This window comes from Hemitrygon akajei, chromosome 8, assembly GCF_048418815.1.
Source record: "Hemitrygon akajei chromosome 8, sHemAka1.3, whole genome shotgun sequence".
In the NCBI taxonomy this organism is placed as follows: domain Eukaryota; kingdom Metazoa; phylum Chordata; class Chondrichthyes; order Myliobatiformes; family Dasyatidae; genus Hemitrygon; species Hemitrygon akajei.
In genome coordinates, this window is record NC_133131.1 from 96,331,839 (window position 1) to 96,347,243 (window position 15,405).

The window sequence follows — 15,405 nt, forward strand, 5'->3', positions numbered from 1 at the left end:
TCCATTGAGTGTAGGGGAGATTCAAACAAGAGGACATGAGTTGGGGGTTAGGGGGGCAAAAGTTTAGGGGTTACACGAGGGGGAACTTCTTTACTCAGAGAGTGGTAGCTGTGCGGAACGAGCTTCCAGTAGAAGTGGTAGAGGCAGGTTCAATATTGTCATTTAAAGTAAAATTGGATAGATATATGGCCAGGAAAGGAATGGAGGGTTGTGGGCTGAGTGTGGGTCAGTGGGACTAGGTGAGAGTAAGCGTTCAGCAGAGACTAGAAGGGCCGAGATGGCCTGTTTCTGTGCTGTAATTGTTACATGGTTATATAATAGTAATTGGTCTCTGACTAATCGTACATGATTTCAGGCTTTTGTATCTGTACCCTGATGTGATGTATTTATGCATAAAACCCGTAATTATTTAGACAAGAATGCTTAATCAATGCAAATACAAGATTTCTCAAATATTAAATACACAGCACTCCTCCTTGCTTAGCTATAAACTCCAACTCAATAGAATGCATCACAACTACATGCACAGAAAAAAGACATCCACAACATATTATATTTTAATTTGTCATACTTGGGCCTAAAGATTTAATCACTGTGAAGGTTTTCTTACTCTTGTGGGATAATGCCTTTCCTGACAAGGGAATCACTCTGCTGGCAGGTGAGACTTGTGGCTGTGAATCATCCCAGGTTCTGGAGCCTACTCTGAGACTGCAGGAAGTGGTTCTGATAGCAGTAGTCAACTTTCTGCCCATCTCAACTGATTGATGTGTCTCCTGACGATATCAACTGCAAACTCCATCGTGTAGGAGAGTGTTCCAGTTTTGTCCTTAATCTTGCCAAGTACTCACTTTTGATCACCCCTCTAGTCCTTCGCTAGGACTGCTTGTCTGGAGTGAAACCTTGCTTGAGAAGCCTTCAATTTGTTTCAGCTGTTTCTCCTATATACTCTTTCTGAGATTGACTTTGAGGAGATCCAAGTGTGATCACAAGGGATGACCCAGAAAAAGCATAAATGGTGAGTTTTTTTGGTTGTGAAGTGTGTTGCATTGCGATATGAAAGAAAATTGGTATGCTTCTGGTTAGTGCCGACATTACTAGCAGTGCATTTGTTCTAGAGCCTCTGGACAAACCTTTCCTCCAAGCCATTTGTAGCTGGGTATTTTGATGTAGATAACATGTGTTCATTCCATTCAAGGAATGAAAGGGTTACTGTATGAGGAACGTCTGGCAGCTCTTGAGCTGTATAACTTGTTCAGGAAAACGAGGGGGGATTCTCACAGAAACATTCCAAATGTTAAAAGGCCTGAACAGGTTAGATATGGCAAAGTTATTTCCCATGGGAGGGGAGAATAGGACACGAGGTCATGACTTCAGGTTTGAAGGGTGTCCATTTAGAACAGATGTGGAGAAATGACTTTAGTCAGAGTGTGGTAAATGTGTGGAATTTGTTGCCACAAGTGACTGTGGAAGCCAAGTCGTTGGGTGCATTTAAGGCAGAGGTAGGTTCTTGATTAGCCAGGGTATCAAAGGTTATGGGGAGAAGGCAGGAGAGTGGGGATGACTGGAAGAATTGCTTCAGCCATGATTGAATGGCAGAGCAGACTCTATAGGCTGAGTGACCTACTACTGTTCCTAAATCTTATGCTTATTTTTAGGAATGAGTGAAACTGTTCCACAACAAACTAATCATCACTGACTAAGTGTTCTGGGACACCAGTCCTTGAGCAGAGCCTTCTGAACAGATTAATAGTGTGGAGGGCTGTAATGAGGCTATTGGGAACACTTCTGGCCACTTTATAACTGCATCCACCACCAGCAAGAAATTTGTGATCTGGTGAAAATCACATGAATTCTCTGTCTGGGCAGTGCAGGTCATTCCAGGGATGGAACCACTCTGCTCTTTGCACCTTCAGGCCAATTTGACACCCGTACAGAACATGACAGGCTGCTCAGTATGCTAATCTCTCCTAGGCCACCAGACAAATCTTTGAGTCAAGCCTTCATTTTAACCATGCCTAGATGACTGGCATGTAGCTCCCCTAACACTTGGCTGGTACAACAGCTCTCTGTCCCCACAGAAGGCAACCTTTGTCAAGGGCAAGATCATCTTGGTGCTTGTAAAAATGGGGAAACTAGTGTATTTGTTGCACATTCCAGCCATTTTCCGGTGACCATGTAGACCTGAGTCAGTGCGGGGTCTTCTCTGCTTTCCCTTTGGATCATGTCTGCCATTTGTTACGAACCCCGTAACTGGGTGTATTACCAGCAAAGATAGAAGTGTCCATTGGAGTCTGGTGATACAATTTTCAACTATATTTATTAGCAAAAATATACAAAATAATATCAATGCGAATATACAGAGAATATACGTTAGCAATACTATACCTAAAAGTGCGGGTATAATAATAATCACTAATGAAACAAGGTCTATCATTGTCTAGGGGATAATGATTTGTCAGATGGAAATATAAAGTTTAGTTCTGTTCCTGCAGGCTGCGGTAGTTGTTTGTTGATGTGTTGCAATTGTTGGAGGGAGAGAGAGAGAGAGAAAACGTGTGAACAGTAACAGCTATTATCTTGCCAACCTTCCTTTATGATTTTGATCTGTCGATGCATTGTTGTGGCCATTCATGTATGACCCCTTCGTCCTTTAGCTAGACCGTTCTTCCGTGGTGGACTCGTCACCCAGGCAAGGGTGGACACACACACAAGCCCCCACTGGTCTTGCTACAAAACACTGAGTTAAAATTTACCGACCCTTCGTTCGGTCTCCAGTCTCCCACCCTGTCTCATGGGGGTTCTGTTGCTCACTAGCGTTTCTCCTGGTACGAATGAGGGGTGTTACCCCAGACCTCACTTTTATCTCCACTCACGGGGTCTCAGGTGTCAATCAGGTTGAGATGATGTATCCCATCAAACCAGCCCACTCTGGTTGTCCCCTGAGCCGTTTCAATGAATAGAACTGTACCAAGTAAACAATCCTTCTCCAAAAGACAATAGCAGTAAATATCTTCTTTTGTCACTAGGAGACGATCCATCCTGGGTAACTCTTAGGTGTGTCTCTCTCTCATTAACTTTCATGAGCTGTTATCAATAACAACTGCCCTGGCAGATTTCCTTTGTCTTTCTTACTTCCTTGATAACAACATCGAAATAGTAGCGATTTGCGATTCTCCAAAGGGGGGGGGGGGCATAGGCGACTCTGCACCCTTCTGCCCATCAGAGTTGTTCATCCTTAGTAACACCCCCATCCTTCTAAGAATTTTCACCAAAGGGGAAAATTAACTAATACAGAGTCTTACAGTATTACAGAATCTAACACAATACAAAAGAGTTTTCAACTACAGAGTAATACAGATATACATTCAACTTAGCATCTAAACAGTTAGCGATTACATTGTCACTTCCTTTAATATCTTAATATCTTGTACCAATTCCTGTAGCATCAGACTCCAATTTAATAACCACCTATTTTTATTCCTTTTCTTCAGCAAAAACAAAACTAAAGGGTTGTGATCTTAAGTATATATTACAAAATGTGAACCAGTACATGTGTGATTATTCTGTAGTACATTACAAAAGTTTATGCAAATACTAATCTTTATTTTACTTTTAAACTTAACAGTCAATCTTCCATCGTGTTGTCTTTATTATTTATATGCTTTGTCGAAATCCCTCAAAACCAGATCCTGTTATTTAAAGTGGCATTTTGTCAACCTTTGCCTCTTTTCCATTTAACTCTCACGTGGTTTGCTTGCTCACCAGTGTGGAATAGGCTTTCACATACTCCTTTCATAGCAGTTATTTTATCAGCAATGTTTTCCAAACTTAGCCCATCTTCTGAACTTCCACACAATTCTTTATTTTTAAGCAAGTCATTATTTTTTATCTTCAGGACCCTTCCTTCTATTAGTTTTCAGTTTAACATCTGCAAGTTGTTTACCTTTAAATTCCAAAACAAACTGTAATTGATTCACAGGCACCTTGTTTACAAGCCATTGTTCCTTCAGCCTGGTTACTGCTTCTGAAACCAATCCAGACTTTAAATTTTCTTTATTCAATTTGGGAACTACACTTTTCCCTTCTCCTTCATTAATAGTATTGTTATGAAACCAGTAACTGGTTTCACTTACCAGCAAAGATAGATATGTCAGTTGAAGTCCAATGGTACTATTTTCAAAAGTTTTATTAATAAAGGGGCACAAAAATTAAGGTTAATACAAACATTCAGATAACATGCGTCAATACTCAATCTAAAACGCAGGTACATTAATAATCACTCAGAAATAAGCTCTTTCGTTGTCTAGGGTATAATACTGAGTCCAATTGGAAATATAAAGAGTCACTCTGAAGTCTGCAGGCTTTTCCCTTTTGGTTTCACGTGTTGGAGAGAGAGAGAGATAAACGGAAAAACTTGCCCAAAACATCCGTGGAATCAGGGGAGCGATCTTCCCCGTTGTTAGTTAAAAGCGATCTTCCGTTGGTTCTAGCCACAAACCCCGCATTCGGAATTTAACGCACGTGGCTTCCTTCAAAATGGCTTCCCGTTCCCACGGGAAGCGTTATCGTTCTTCTTGGTGTCTCCTTGGTGCGTCTGAGGGTCGTCCTCTTTCAGACCCTTCTTTATACTGCCTCACGGGATCTCAGGTGTCAATCAGGTTGCAGGTGATGCAATCTCTCTCTCAACCAGCCCACTTTGCCCGAGGGCTTTACAATGTCCCTGCGAGTTGGCACGTCTGCAGTTCCCAGGTGTCTCCTGAGAACAATGCCACAGTCACCAGCTTTTGTCCCAGTGGAATGCGGTATCCAGCACGTCGCTGTCTTTCCATTTCCTGTGTCCATTCGGTATGTCTCTCTCTCTCTCTCTCTCTTGCTCTCTCTCGGGTCATTGACCCCCCTTTCACTAGGGCTCTTGCAATTCTCACAAAGGAGGGGGCTGGTATCATAACAGTATTCACATCACCAGCTCCCATCTCCTAACTAACTTTTAACACACCTTCTAACACAAACAACTGAGAATTCTCACTTGCCACTGGTACCAAGGTTAACCCTTTCTTCACTGAACCAAGTCCATCTGACCCAAAAGGACTGCATTCCTTTTCAACTAAATCAGATACCTCAGACTTTTCCTGAGTTTCATTACTAGGTTCAGTACCATGTGCATCCACATCTTGAACACACTCAAGCGGGACATCTACCACTTCCAGGCTTTCCATACCAGTCCCTTTTTCAATTCTAAGTTCCCCTGATCCTCCCAGTTACTCTCTGGGCAACTCCCATCCGGAGTAAACTCAACCCTGCGGGTTAAAACAATTTCATCTGCTAACCCAGCAGACTCCTTCAAGGTAATGGCATCCTTTTAATCTAGGACTGCCCTTATATCATTATCGGGAACACATTTCAATTTTTCAACTTCTTCAAACTGTTCCGTCAAGCCAGACAGATCATCCATGTCCACCCCTGGACCTTCTAACTGCCTTATCTGTTTCTCATCTTTACTCCGTGCCTCTATACATTCCCTCCTGGCTAAGGGTAGGTCTACCTCCTCTCCTTTACTCTCTTTCACCTCCCTATTCTCCGTCTTACCATCCCCTAATCCCTCTTGGTACAGGGTCGGTAAAAACGTCTCAGCCAAATCAACACTGGACTGATTTAAACTGGTCTCTTTCTCAGCTGCCTTTCTCGACATGCTGCGAGTGATCGCGCATGCGGGGTAGATCTTGGAATCTAGGGGCGGGTCCTCAACACTTACAGGCTTGCTCGTCAGCTTCACGGCTGAACACACCTCACCCCCTGCTAAATCATTACCAAGAAGGACGTCCACGCCGTCTCTCGGTAATTCTGACCGTGCCCCTATTTCAACTGGTCCAGTTACCAGGTCACAATTTATAATGATCTCATGCAAAGGCACAGCTTCTGTCCCTTTTCCTATGCCTCTCAAAGCTACCTCTCCAGTCTCAGGACCAAAATCTAGTACCTTACTGAGAATCAATGACTGCTCAGCTCCAGTGTCTCTCCAGATCTGCACTGGAACTGGTGTTTCTCCCTCTTTCACAGACACGGTCCCTTCTGAAATAAATTTCTCACGCCCCTCTTGTATTTTATCTACCTGGGCCTTTCTTGTTGATTTGCTGATCCTGTAGGGACTGCTACGTTCCGTTTTCCTGTCTCCTTCCTCGGAGCAAAGCACTTAGGGATGCAATATGAACAACCTTGCCACAATTAAAACAGGTCAAGCCAGGAACCCTCCTGCCAGCCTGCCTTTCTTCCTCCTTACCTTTACCACTAGCTCCCGGCTGAATTTCTACCTCAGCCGGCGGGCTTTCTCTTCCATTCCTATGGTCTTTCTGGTAACTCTTATTCAACGAAAACTTTGTCTTGTGGGTTAGGGCATATTCATCTGTGAACCTGGCAAATTCTGATATAGACTTATTCGGCTTCTTGTTCAAGTACATCCGGATATCATCTGAAACACAACCTTTAAATTCCTCAATCAGAATTAACTCTCTGAAACGATGGAAATCCTCCTCCACCCTTTCTGCCGCACACCAGCGATCCAAGAGCACACCCTTCTCATAGGCAAACTCTGCATACGTCTGATTCCACACTTTCTTTAAATCTCTGAACCTCTGTCTATATGCCTCAGGATAACCTGTTTTACTTCCTCATAATTCTCAGACTTCTCCACAGACATCACCGCATATGCCCGTTGTGCCTTCCCTTTTAACACACTTTGTAACTATGCCACCCATTGATCTCTGGGCCACTTCTGATTCACTGCCACCTTTTCAAAATGCAAGAAATAACTATCAACATCTGTCTCCTCGAACGGAGGTACTAACCTAAACGCCCTACTAACATTAAACCTCTCCTCTCGGTCTGCCCCTGGGACTCTTCTCTCTTGCTTTAACTTCTCCATTTCCAGCTCATGCTGCCTCTGTTTCTCCTTCTCCTCATACTCCCTCTGTTTTTCAGCTCTTTCCTTCTCCCTTTCCTCTGCTTCCAGCTGTTTTAACCTAAGGTCATGCTTCCTCTATTTCTCTTTCTCCTGTAACTGGAGCTCATACTCCCTTTTCTGTTCCAACCTTAATTTTTCCAACTCTAACTGAGCCGTCCCAATAGCTGGTACCTTTTCAGGGATATGTTCCAATACCTCAGCCGAAAACACATCCTTCTCGATATAATACTGAGTTATAGCCCTCTGCACCTCCCACTTTTTCATTGACGACTTCATCTCTGTGAGATATAATCCTTTCGCAATGTTTACCAAGTCCGTCTTTGTGGCATCCTCTAGCGCCTTCAAAGTCGGGTTTTGTGTAAATTCATCTACATCCATCTTTGCTGGTTTCCCGTCTGATTACCCATGCAACCAGATCAAAGTCTAGACTTATAGCCCGATTCACTGGCCCTCCAATTTGCTATCAAATCTCGAGACGAGGCCCCAATTTGTTATGTACCCCGTAACTGGGTGTCTTACCAGCAAAGATAGAAGTGTCCGTTGGAGTCTGGTGATACTATTTTCAACAATATTTATTAGCAAAAATATACAAAATAATATCAATGTGAATATACAGAGAATATACGTTAGCTATACTAAACCTAAAAGTGCAGGTATAATAATAATCAGTAATGAAACAAGCTCTATCGTTGTCTAGGGGATAATGATTTGTCAGATGGAAATATAAAGTTCAGTTCAGTTCATGCAGGCTGCGGTAGTTGTTTGTCGATGTGTTGCAATTGTTGGAGAGAGAGAGAGAGAGAAAACGTGTGAACAGTAACAGCTATTATCTTGCCAACCTTCCTTTATGACTTTGATCCGTCGATGCGTTGTTGTTGTGGTCATTCACGTATGACCCCTCCGTCCTTTAGCTAGACTGTTCTTCCATGCTGGACTCGTCACCCAGGCAAAGCTGGACACACACACAAGCCCCCACCAGTCTTGCTACAAAACACTGAGTTAAAATTTATCGACCCTTTGTTCAGTCTCCGATCTCCCACCCTGTCTCGTGGGGGTTCTGTTGCTCACTAGCGTTTCTCCTGGTACGTCTGAGGGATGTTACCCCAGACCTCACTTTTATCTCCACTCACGGGGTCTCAGGTGTCAGTCAGGTTGGGATGATGTAACCCATCAAACCAGCCCACTCTGGTTGCCCCCTGAGGGGTTTCAATGAATAGAACAGTACCAAGTAAACAATCCTTCTCCAAAAGACAATAGCAGTAAATATCTTCTTTTGTCACTAGGAGACGATCCATCCTGGGTAACTCTTAGGCGTGTCTCTCTCTCATTAACTTTCATGAGCTGTTATCAATAACAACTGCCCTGGCAGATTTCCTTTGTCTCTCTTACTTCCTTGATAACAGCATCGAAATAGTAGCGATTTGCGATTCTCCAAAAGGGGGGGGGGCATGGGCGACTCTGCACCCTTCTGCCCATCAGAGTTGTTCATCCTTCGTAACACGTTATAGAGAGACTTTCAATTTGCATTGGAGAAATGTGTGAAGGGAAGTAACTTGTTTAGTAAAATTTTATAGTACTTCCTTTACTAAGTGTAAACAGGACAATCCATCAGCATTTCCATAATTAGTTGCTCTCTTGAATTCTCTTGTAATTGTCCTCCAAGAAATCAAGCCCATCTCTGCATCCATGCTGCAGCTGTTGGTGGTACCCCCTTATGTGGATTGGAAATGGACATTAGTGGTTGATGATTAGTAATGAGGGTAAACTCTCCCATAGAAGTACTGGTTGAAAAGTTTTGCACCCCAGACCGGGCTCAAGTCATCTCTGTAAATCTGTGTGTAATTTTTCTATGCAATGGTAAGGGAACATGATACAGATGCTATGGAGCATTCAATTCCATCACTCAGAATAATTGACATGATTGCACCTATGCCATATGGTGAGACATCACAGGCAAACTTCACTGGATGATGTGCATCAGGAAGTGTTTGACGTCACCATTTCCTTTACCTTTTCAAAAGACATCTCACAATGTTTGTCCTTCGCCATTTCCTCCTGATCTGCAGTATTGAGTTCAAGGAGTGGAGTACAGTAGCCCGGTTTGGCAGGAACCTGTTATAGTCATTGATTAAATCCTAGAAACAAACTACAACTCTGACGCATCCTTTTGCCTCCATGGTTTGAATTTTCTCAGCATAGTTGTGTAGTTCTTGTGCATCAAATGTGTGATCACAGTAAGTGATGCTTGTTTTAAATAATTCACCCTTGTTGCATTGGGCTCTGAGCCAATGCTCTAATATTTTTAACACTGTCTTGAGGTACTCGAGCTGCTCCTTGTCATCCTTACCATTTACAGTGATGTCTTTCAGATAACATGGAGTGCCTAGGCAACCTTGCAGAACCTAGAAGAGGAAGAAACTGAGCCAGAAACTGTGTAATTAAAACAAGAAATTAAACAAGTGGTTTCTACCAGAGTGCAAGTGCAGTTCCTCCCTCAAAAATAAGCCTTTGTTATAATAATAATATCCTTTGTGAATATTTATGGTGAAGATGGTCTCTTCCATCTTCACCAGTAGGTAGGACTCAGCTAAGTACACTTTGCTGAAGTGTTTTCCTCCAGAAAGGCTCGAAGATATCTTCTGTCCTGGGCCATCACCATTGTAGATGGGCTGCACTCGACTTTCAAAAAAATTGCTTCAGACTCCAGGTGACCTAGCTCACTGGTATCTTTATCACCAGTCGTATAAGGAACTGGATAGATGTTGTAAGGTTTAGGTGTGGTACATTCATTTAACAATATTTTGCCCTTTAATATGGTGGAGTTTTCCAATGCCATTCTTTAACATTCCAATGTACACTTCTTAATTGGCTTTCAGTTAGCTTCATTGCAGGGGTTGTGGCATGCAAATTGTGGAGGGATCTGAAATCAAGTTGTAGTTGTCTCAGCTATTCATGCTCCCACAATGCTGGTCCTTCTGTTTTTACCACATACGAGCCCAATGCGGCTTGTGGTTGTTGTATTTCATTGTCAATCCCTCAGGAATTGTGTTTTCTCCAGTACAAGTTCTTTGTTGCATATCTGAATGCTTCAGTTTAGTATCTTTAAAATGCTGTTCACACTCATTTTGTGGGATTACTGAAACAGCCGAACTAGTGTCCAATTTCATTTTAAATAACTTGCCATTCCATTCTAGTACGTCATAGTGCTTGTCATTTCTTCATTTTCATATGGTAGATCTCAAGGCTACGCAGCCCTGTGTCAGTCTCATCATTGTCAGATTTTTCATCAACAGCATGCAGATTAGTGCTCTCTTTCAAACTGAAAGTTGACTCTTTAGCACTTTCTTCTCCCTGAACCATCCATTTGTTTTTGTCTTTCCGGCATGCTCTTTGCATGTGTCCTACTTGTTGCATTCTCTGTAACTTTTGCCTTTAACTGAATTTGTTTGTGTATGTGAGTCCCCTGCCATATCAGTAACACTATTCATTTTGCCAGGCTGGTTTCTGTTCAGACTCTGCAATTTTTTCTCGCTTTCATTCCTGACTGCAATTCTGTCTGAGGTTTCCATTGTAACAATGATTTCAAATGCTCACTTAAATGCAAGTTGTTTTTTAGCTAGGAGCCATTTTTAAATGTTTTCTTTTGTTTTAAGATTCTGCAAACTAAATGATCTGTCAATGCCTAGTTGAGACCATTACTGAACTGACAATCTCTTCAATTCAGCCATGTATTCTGAATGGATTCCCCTTTTGGATTCCGCTAATGAAACCTAAATCATTTTGCAATTAGCAATGGATTTGGTTCTTGGTGTTCCTGCAAAAATTTTCCAATAGCACCAAAGCTCATTTCTGATGGTTTGCTTGGAGCAATCAGACTTTGAAGCAAAACGTATGTCTTCATACTTAAAGAACTGAGCACTTTTCACTGGCTATTTCACTTGCTTCAATATACTGTCCCAGTAGCTCAGTATACATGAGCCAGTTACCCGCTGTGTAATCAGACTTGTCAATCTTTGACGTAGCCAACCATTAGCGATTTCTGACTATTACCACCTGGTACATGTGCTTTACTGACCTGCAAATTCCTCCCATTTTCTGTCATTTTTCAATAGTCAGCGCATGCTGACTGCTCGTATTTTAATTAACATTTCTTACTGCTGGTTTTAAAATTTTGAACATCTTACTGCACTTCAACAGTAGCCTTCTTGGGTTCATTTTAAAAATATCTTATCTCAAATGTAACATCAAAATATTAAATTATTTCAAAGGAAATGCTGGTCTAACCATGTGTTTACTTTAAGTGAGGTGAGCACTTATGTAATTATGTATGTAATGTATTGTTACCTTTAACCTGTAATAAACTATTTAAATGAACAAGAATGCTTCATCAAATGATACAAGATTACTCAACTATTATTGAGATATTAAATACACAACAATCACTATCTCGAAAAATTCCTGTTTCATACTGTATTGTACTCTGACTCAAGCTGAGTCAAAAAGCTGTCCTAGACACATCTCAGAAATGATGCCCTTACACCTACCTCCACACCTTTCCCGAGCCTTTAATGCTAAAGCAATCTCAGTTAATGTTTTGGAAATTGAAATCCCCTTCTACTATAATCCTGTTTTGAACATATTGCTATTTACCTTTTCATCTGTTCCTTTTTTTCTTTGGCTGTTTGGTCTATAGTACACCCCCAACAAACTCTTCCTTTAGTTTCAATTGATCCTTTAATATCTCGCGGGATAAAATTACTAAAATATGTACCATTGAATTAATGCACACAGGAACATTTCATTCTGCTCAGATGTCAGAATTCTTAAATCAATTTCTTGCTAATCACAGATGCTCTTTTTTTCAGGGTTGTTAAAATAATAGGTAATTTGAGAACTTCAGTATTCACCTGTTCATTTTCCTTTTTACAGAACCGAAATAAAGGGGCATTTCTGCTATACGTAAGTACCTCGATGAAGTAGCAACATTGTAAGAAGTTCAAATATGTTGATCTTCTGTTGCTTTTTGCAAGATCTTAATTGTAGCATCGATACATGTTATAATATTTTTGTATTTAGTTAAACCAACCTGCATTTTGATTCTGTGTCCTCTGGCCTTGGATCTTTCCATCATCGGAAACCTCCTCTCCACATCGACTCTCTCAAGGCGTTTCACCATTTGACAGGTTTCAATGAGATCACCCCGCATTCTTCTGACTTCTAGTGCATATAGGCCCAGAGCTCTTCATGTGACAAGCCTTTCAATCCTGGAATCAATTTTGTGAACCTCCTTTGAACCCTGTCCAGCTTCAGCATATCCTTTCTAAGAGGCCCAAAATTGCTCACAATACCCCAAGTGAGGCCTCACCAGTGCTTTATAACATCTCAACAGGACATCCTTGCTTTGTATTGTAGTCTTGAAATGAATGCTAACATCACATTTGCCTTCCTCACCTCAGCCTCAATCTACAGATTAGACATTAGGGATTCCTTCACAAGGACTCTCAAGTTCCTTTGCACCTCAGTTTCTGGTTGTTTTTTTTTCTCCATTTAGGAAATAGTTAACCCTTTCATTTCTTCTACCAAAGTGCATGAGCATACACTTGCCAATACTGTATTTCATCTGTTATTTCTGTGCCCATTCTCCTAATCCAGGTCCTTCTATAGCTTCACTACTTTCTCAAAACTACCTCCCCCCTACCTTTCTTCAGATCGTCTGCAAACTTTGCAACAAAGCCATTAATTCCATCATCCAGATCATTGACATGTAACATAAAAGGAATCAGTCCCAACACAAACCCTTGTGGAGCACCACTAGTCACTGGCAGCCAGCCAGAAAATACTCCCTTTATTCCCACTCTTTGTCTTCTGCCAACCGGCCACTGCGTTATCCATGCTGTATCTTTTCTGTGATACCATGGGCTTTTAGCATCTTAAGCAGACCTGTGTGTGGGACCTTGTCAAAGGCCTGCTGAAAATCCAGGTACAGAGTTCTCTTTTGTCTATCCTGCTTGTTATTTCTTCAAAGTATTCCTAGAGATTTGTCGGGCAAGAGTTTCCCATGGGGGAAACTATGCTGACTACAGCCTATTTAATCATGTACCTCCAAGTTCTCTGAGACCTTATCCTTGATAATCGACTCCATCATCTGCCCAACCACTAAGGTCAGACTAATTGGCCTATAGTTTCCTTTCTTCTCCCTCTCTCCCTTCTTGAAAAGTGGAGTGACATTTGCAATTTTCCAGAATCTAGTTCTTGAAAGATCATTACTAATGCCTCTACAATCTTGTCAGCCACCTCTTTCAGAACCCTGGAGTGTAGACCATCTGATCCAGGTGTCTTGTCTGCCTTCAGACCTTTCATTTTTCCCAAGATCCTTATCTCTGTTTCTGGTAACTTCACACCATTCTGCTGGTAGTAAAGTGAGAAGTGCACACATTCAAAATGGAGGAATTGTAGATGTAAATCTTACTAATTTTGGTGCATAATGTGTCCAGCCTTTTTCTCAATTTCTGTGTCGGCCAAGCAAGCTCACAGTTGCCTTCAGTTCATTAGAATGCCTTTACCCTATTGATTCCTCGCAAAAATCATGCTTTGCATTACAGGGACTCTCAGTTTAATTCCCAAAATGTGTAATTCTGTCTCATTAATTTTAACCTCTGCTTAATTGTGTTTGTGACAGAAATGGCACCGTTGGGACAGAGAAATCAGTATCATTTGTGGCCGGAGCTAAGGAATGGAGATGTGAGCATCAAAGGGAAAAACTTCAAAATATCAATACTATTGTTTTAAATAATTTTACTCTTGAAATTCTGCATGTTATTCCAGACATACCTGTAATTGGATGCATTTAATAAAGAAATGGGGAGCTGAAATTTTTGTCAGTTTAGAATAACTTAAATCAGATGATTATTGCTAAACTCTACCATTCCATTTTTCAGCTCTTGCAGTTCTATTTACAAATTGTGTATTACTAAAACTAATAAAATAAAGAATTCCATGTAGACAGTGTGATGTGTGAATATATTTGTGTCAGTCAGCAGGTTACTTGGTCATGTTTCTGAATTCCCTCGCCACAGCACTTCAATACACATTACAACTTTGGGGGAAAATGTTGTGAACAGTTCTGCAGTAAGCTCCATCCCCCCTGTGACTCCTCTCCATATCCCACGTTTCCTGTATTCACAACACTAAATTTGTATTAATAACTTACTGAGTTACATAACCTATTGGTTAAAGGCTTGTTGTAAGGCACATTCTGAAATCCTCTGCTGCAAATACAGTCCTTCATACAATGGGCATGTTATCTGTTTGACCATAAGCTAGTCAAACTAAATGAAGTTTTCCAGATGAAAATTATTTGTTAAAGTAAAATTATGAATCATACTAGTTTTGTAAGTGTGCACTGTGCAAATATAAATCTGTAAAAGTGCAGTGACACAGCTGGGGGCGCTGCTGCCTCACATCTGCAATGACACAGATTTAATCTTGGGCTCCAGTGCTTCTGGGTGAAGTTTTCATATTCTCCCAGGCCTTGGTGATCCCTTTTGGCCAGCACAAACATGGAGAACCAACGATGTCTGTATTTGTGTTACATGATTCTATCACTTTGTGGCTCTAAAATTTATTGAATTTTGGAGAAGTATAGTGGAGAAACAGGACTGTCAGCCCGTCTAGTCCATGCCAAACTGTTATTCTGCCTAGTCCAATTGTCTCACACCTGGAGTACGGCCCCTCATAGTCCGTTGTGGTAATCCAAACTTTTAAATATTGCAACCAGACCTGATGATAACACGTCCACTGGCAGCTTGTTCCACACTGGCACTGCTCTCTGATAGAAGAGAATCCTCCTCAGATTCCACTTAAATATTCCACGTTGCATATTTAACCTATGACCTCTAGTTCTGGTCTTGCCCAGCATCAGTGGAATACACCTGCTTGCATTTACCCCTCATAATTTTGTATACTCTGTCACATCTCCCCTCATTCTCCCAAGCTGCAGATCTTTGTTTTGCCGTGTGCCCTACTGTGCAATGTGCATGTCCCACCCTGGTTTGTCCTTAAAGTGAAACGCCTTGCTCTTCGAAAACAGGAAATATTGGAAACATATATTTGGTCAGATTCAAACCAGTGGAGAAAACCGAATGGATTTCTAGCTCTCCTTGTCCATTTGACAGAGGGAATAGGATTACTCTTTGAATAAGCGTATACAAAATTAGTCAAATGTCTCTATCAATATTCTTAAGAAACTTTCTAAAACTCCAAAATCCAGCATCCAATTTTGATAGGTTGGCAGTTGTCTCTCTCAGTTTTCCGGACTGCAAGCTGTGGATGCAGAGTACAGTTGGGGCTGATGTCCAGATTGTCAATCAGGATAGTATGGCCACTGGTGGGTTCGAGTCCAGAACATGATGCAGCAAGATTATGGTTATTATGGGATGTGTGCAGGA

The 15,405-nt window shown here is 41.5% G+C and overlaps 1 protein-coding gene across 2 annotated transcripts in view; it reads left to right on the top strand.

The window, feature by feature from the left end:
* Window positions 1-13,959, top strand: part of LOC140732077 (BPTI/Kunitz domain-containing protein-like) — a 37,873-nt gene extending 23,914 nt beyond the window's left edge. For both annotated transcript variants that reach the window (XM_073054219.1, XM_073054218.1), the window contains exons 5-6: window positions 11,888-11,917; window positions 13,638-13,959. In XM_073054219.1, coding sequence (XP_072910320.1) covers window positions 11,888-11,898 — 11 coding nt within the window. In that variant the 3' untranslated portion in view covers window positions 11,899-11,917; window positions 13,638-13,959. The remainder of the gene's footprint in view (window positions 1-11,887; window positions 11,918-13,637) is intronic.
* Window positions 13,960-15,405: the final 1,446 nt, after the last annotated feature.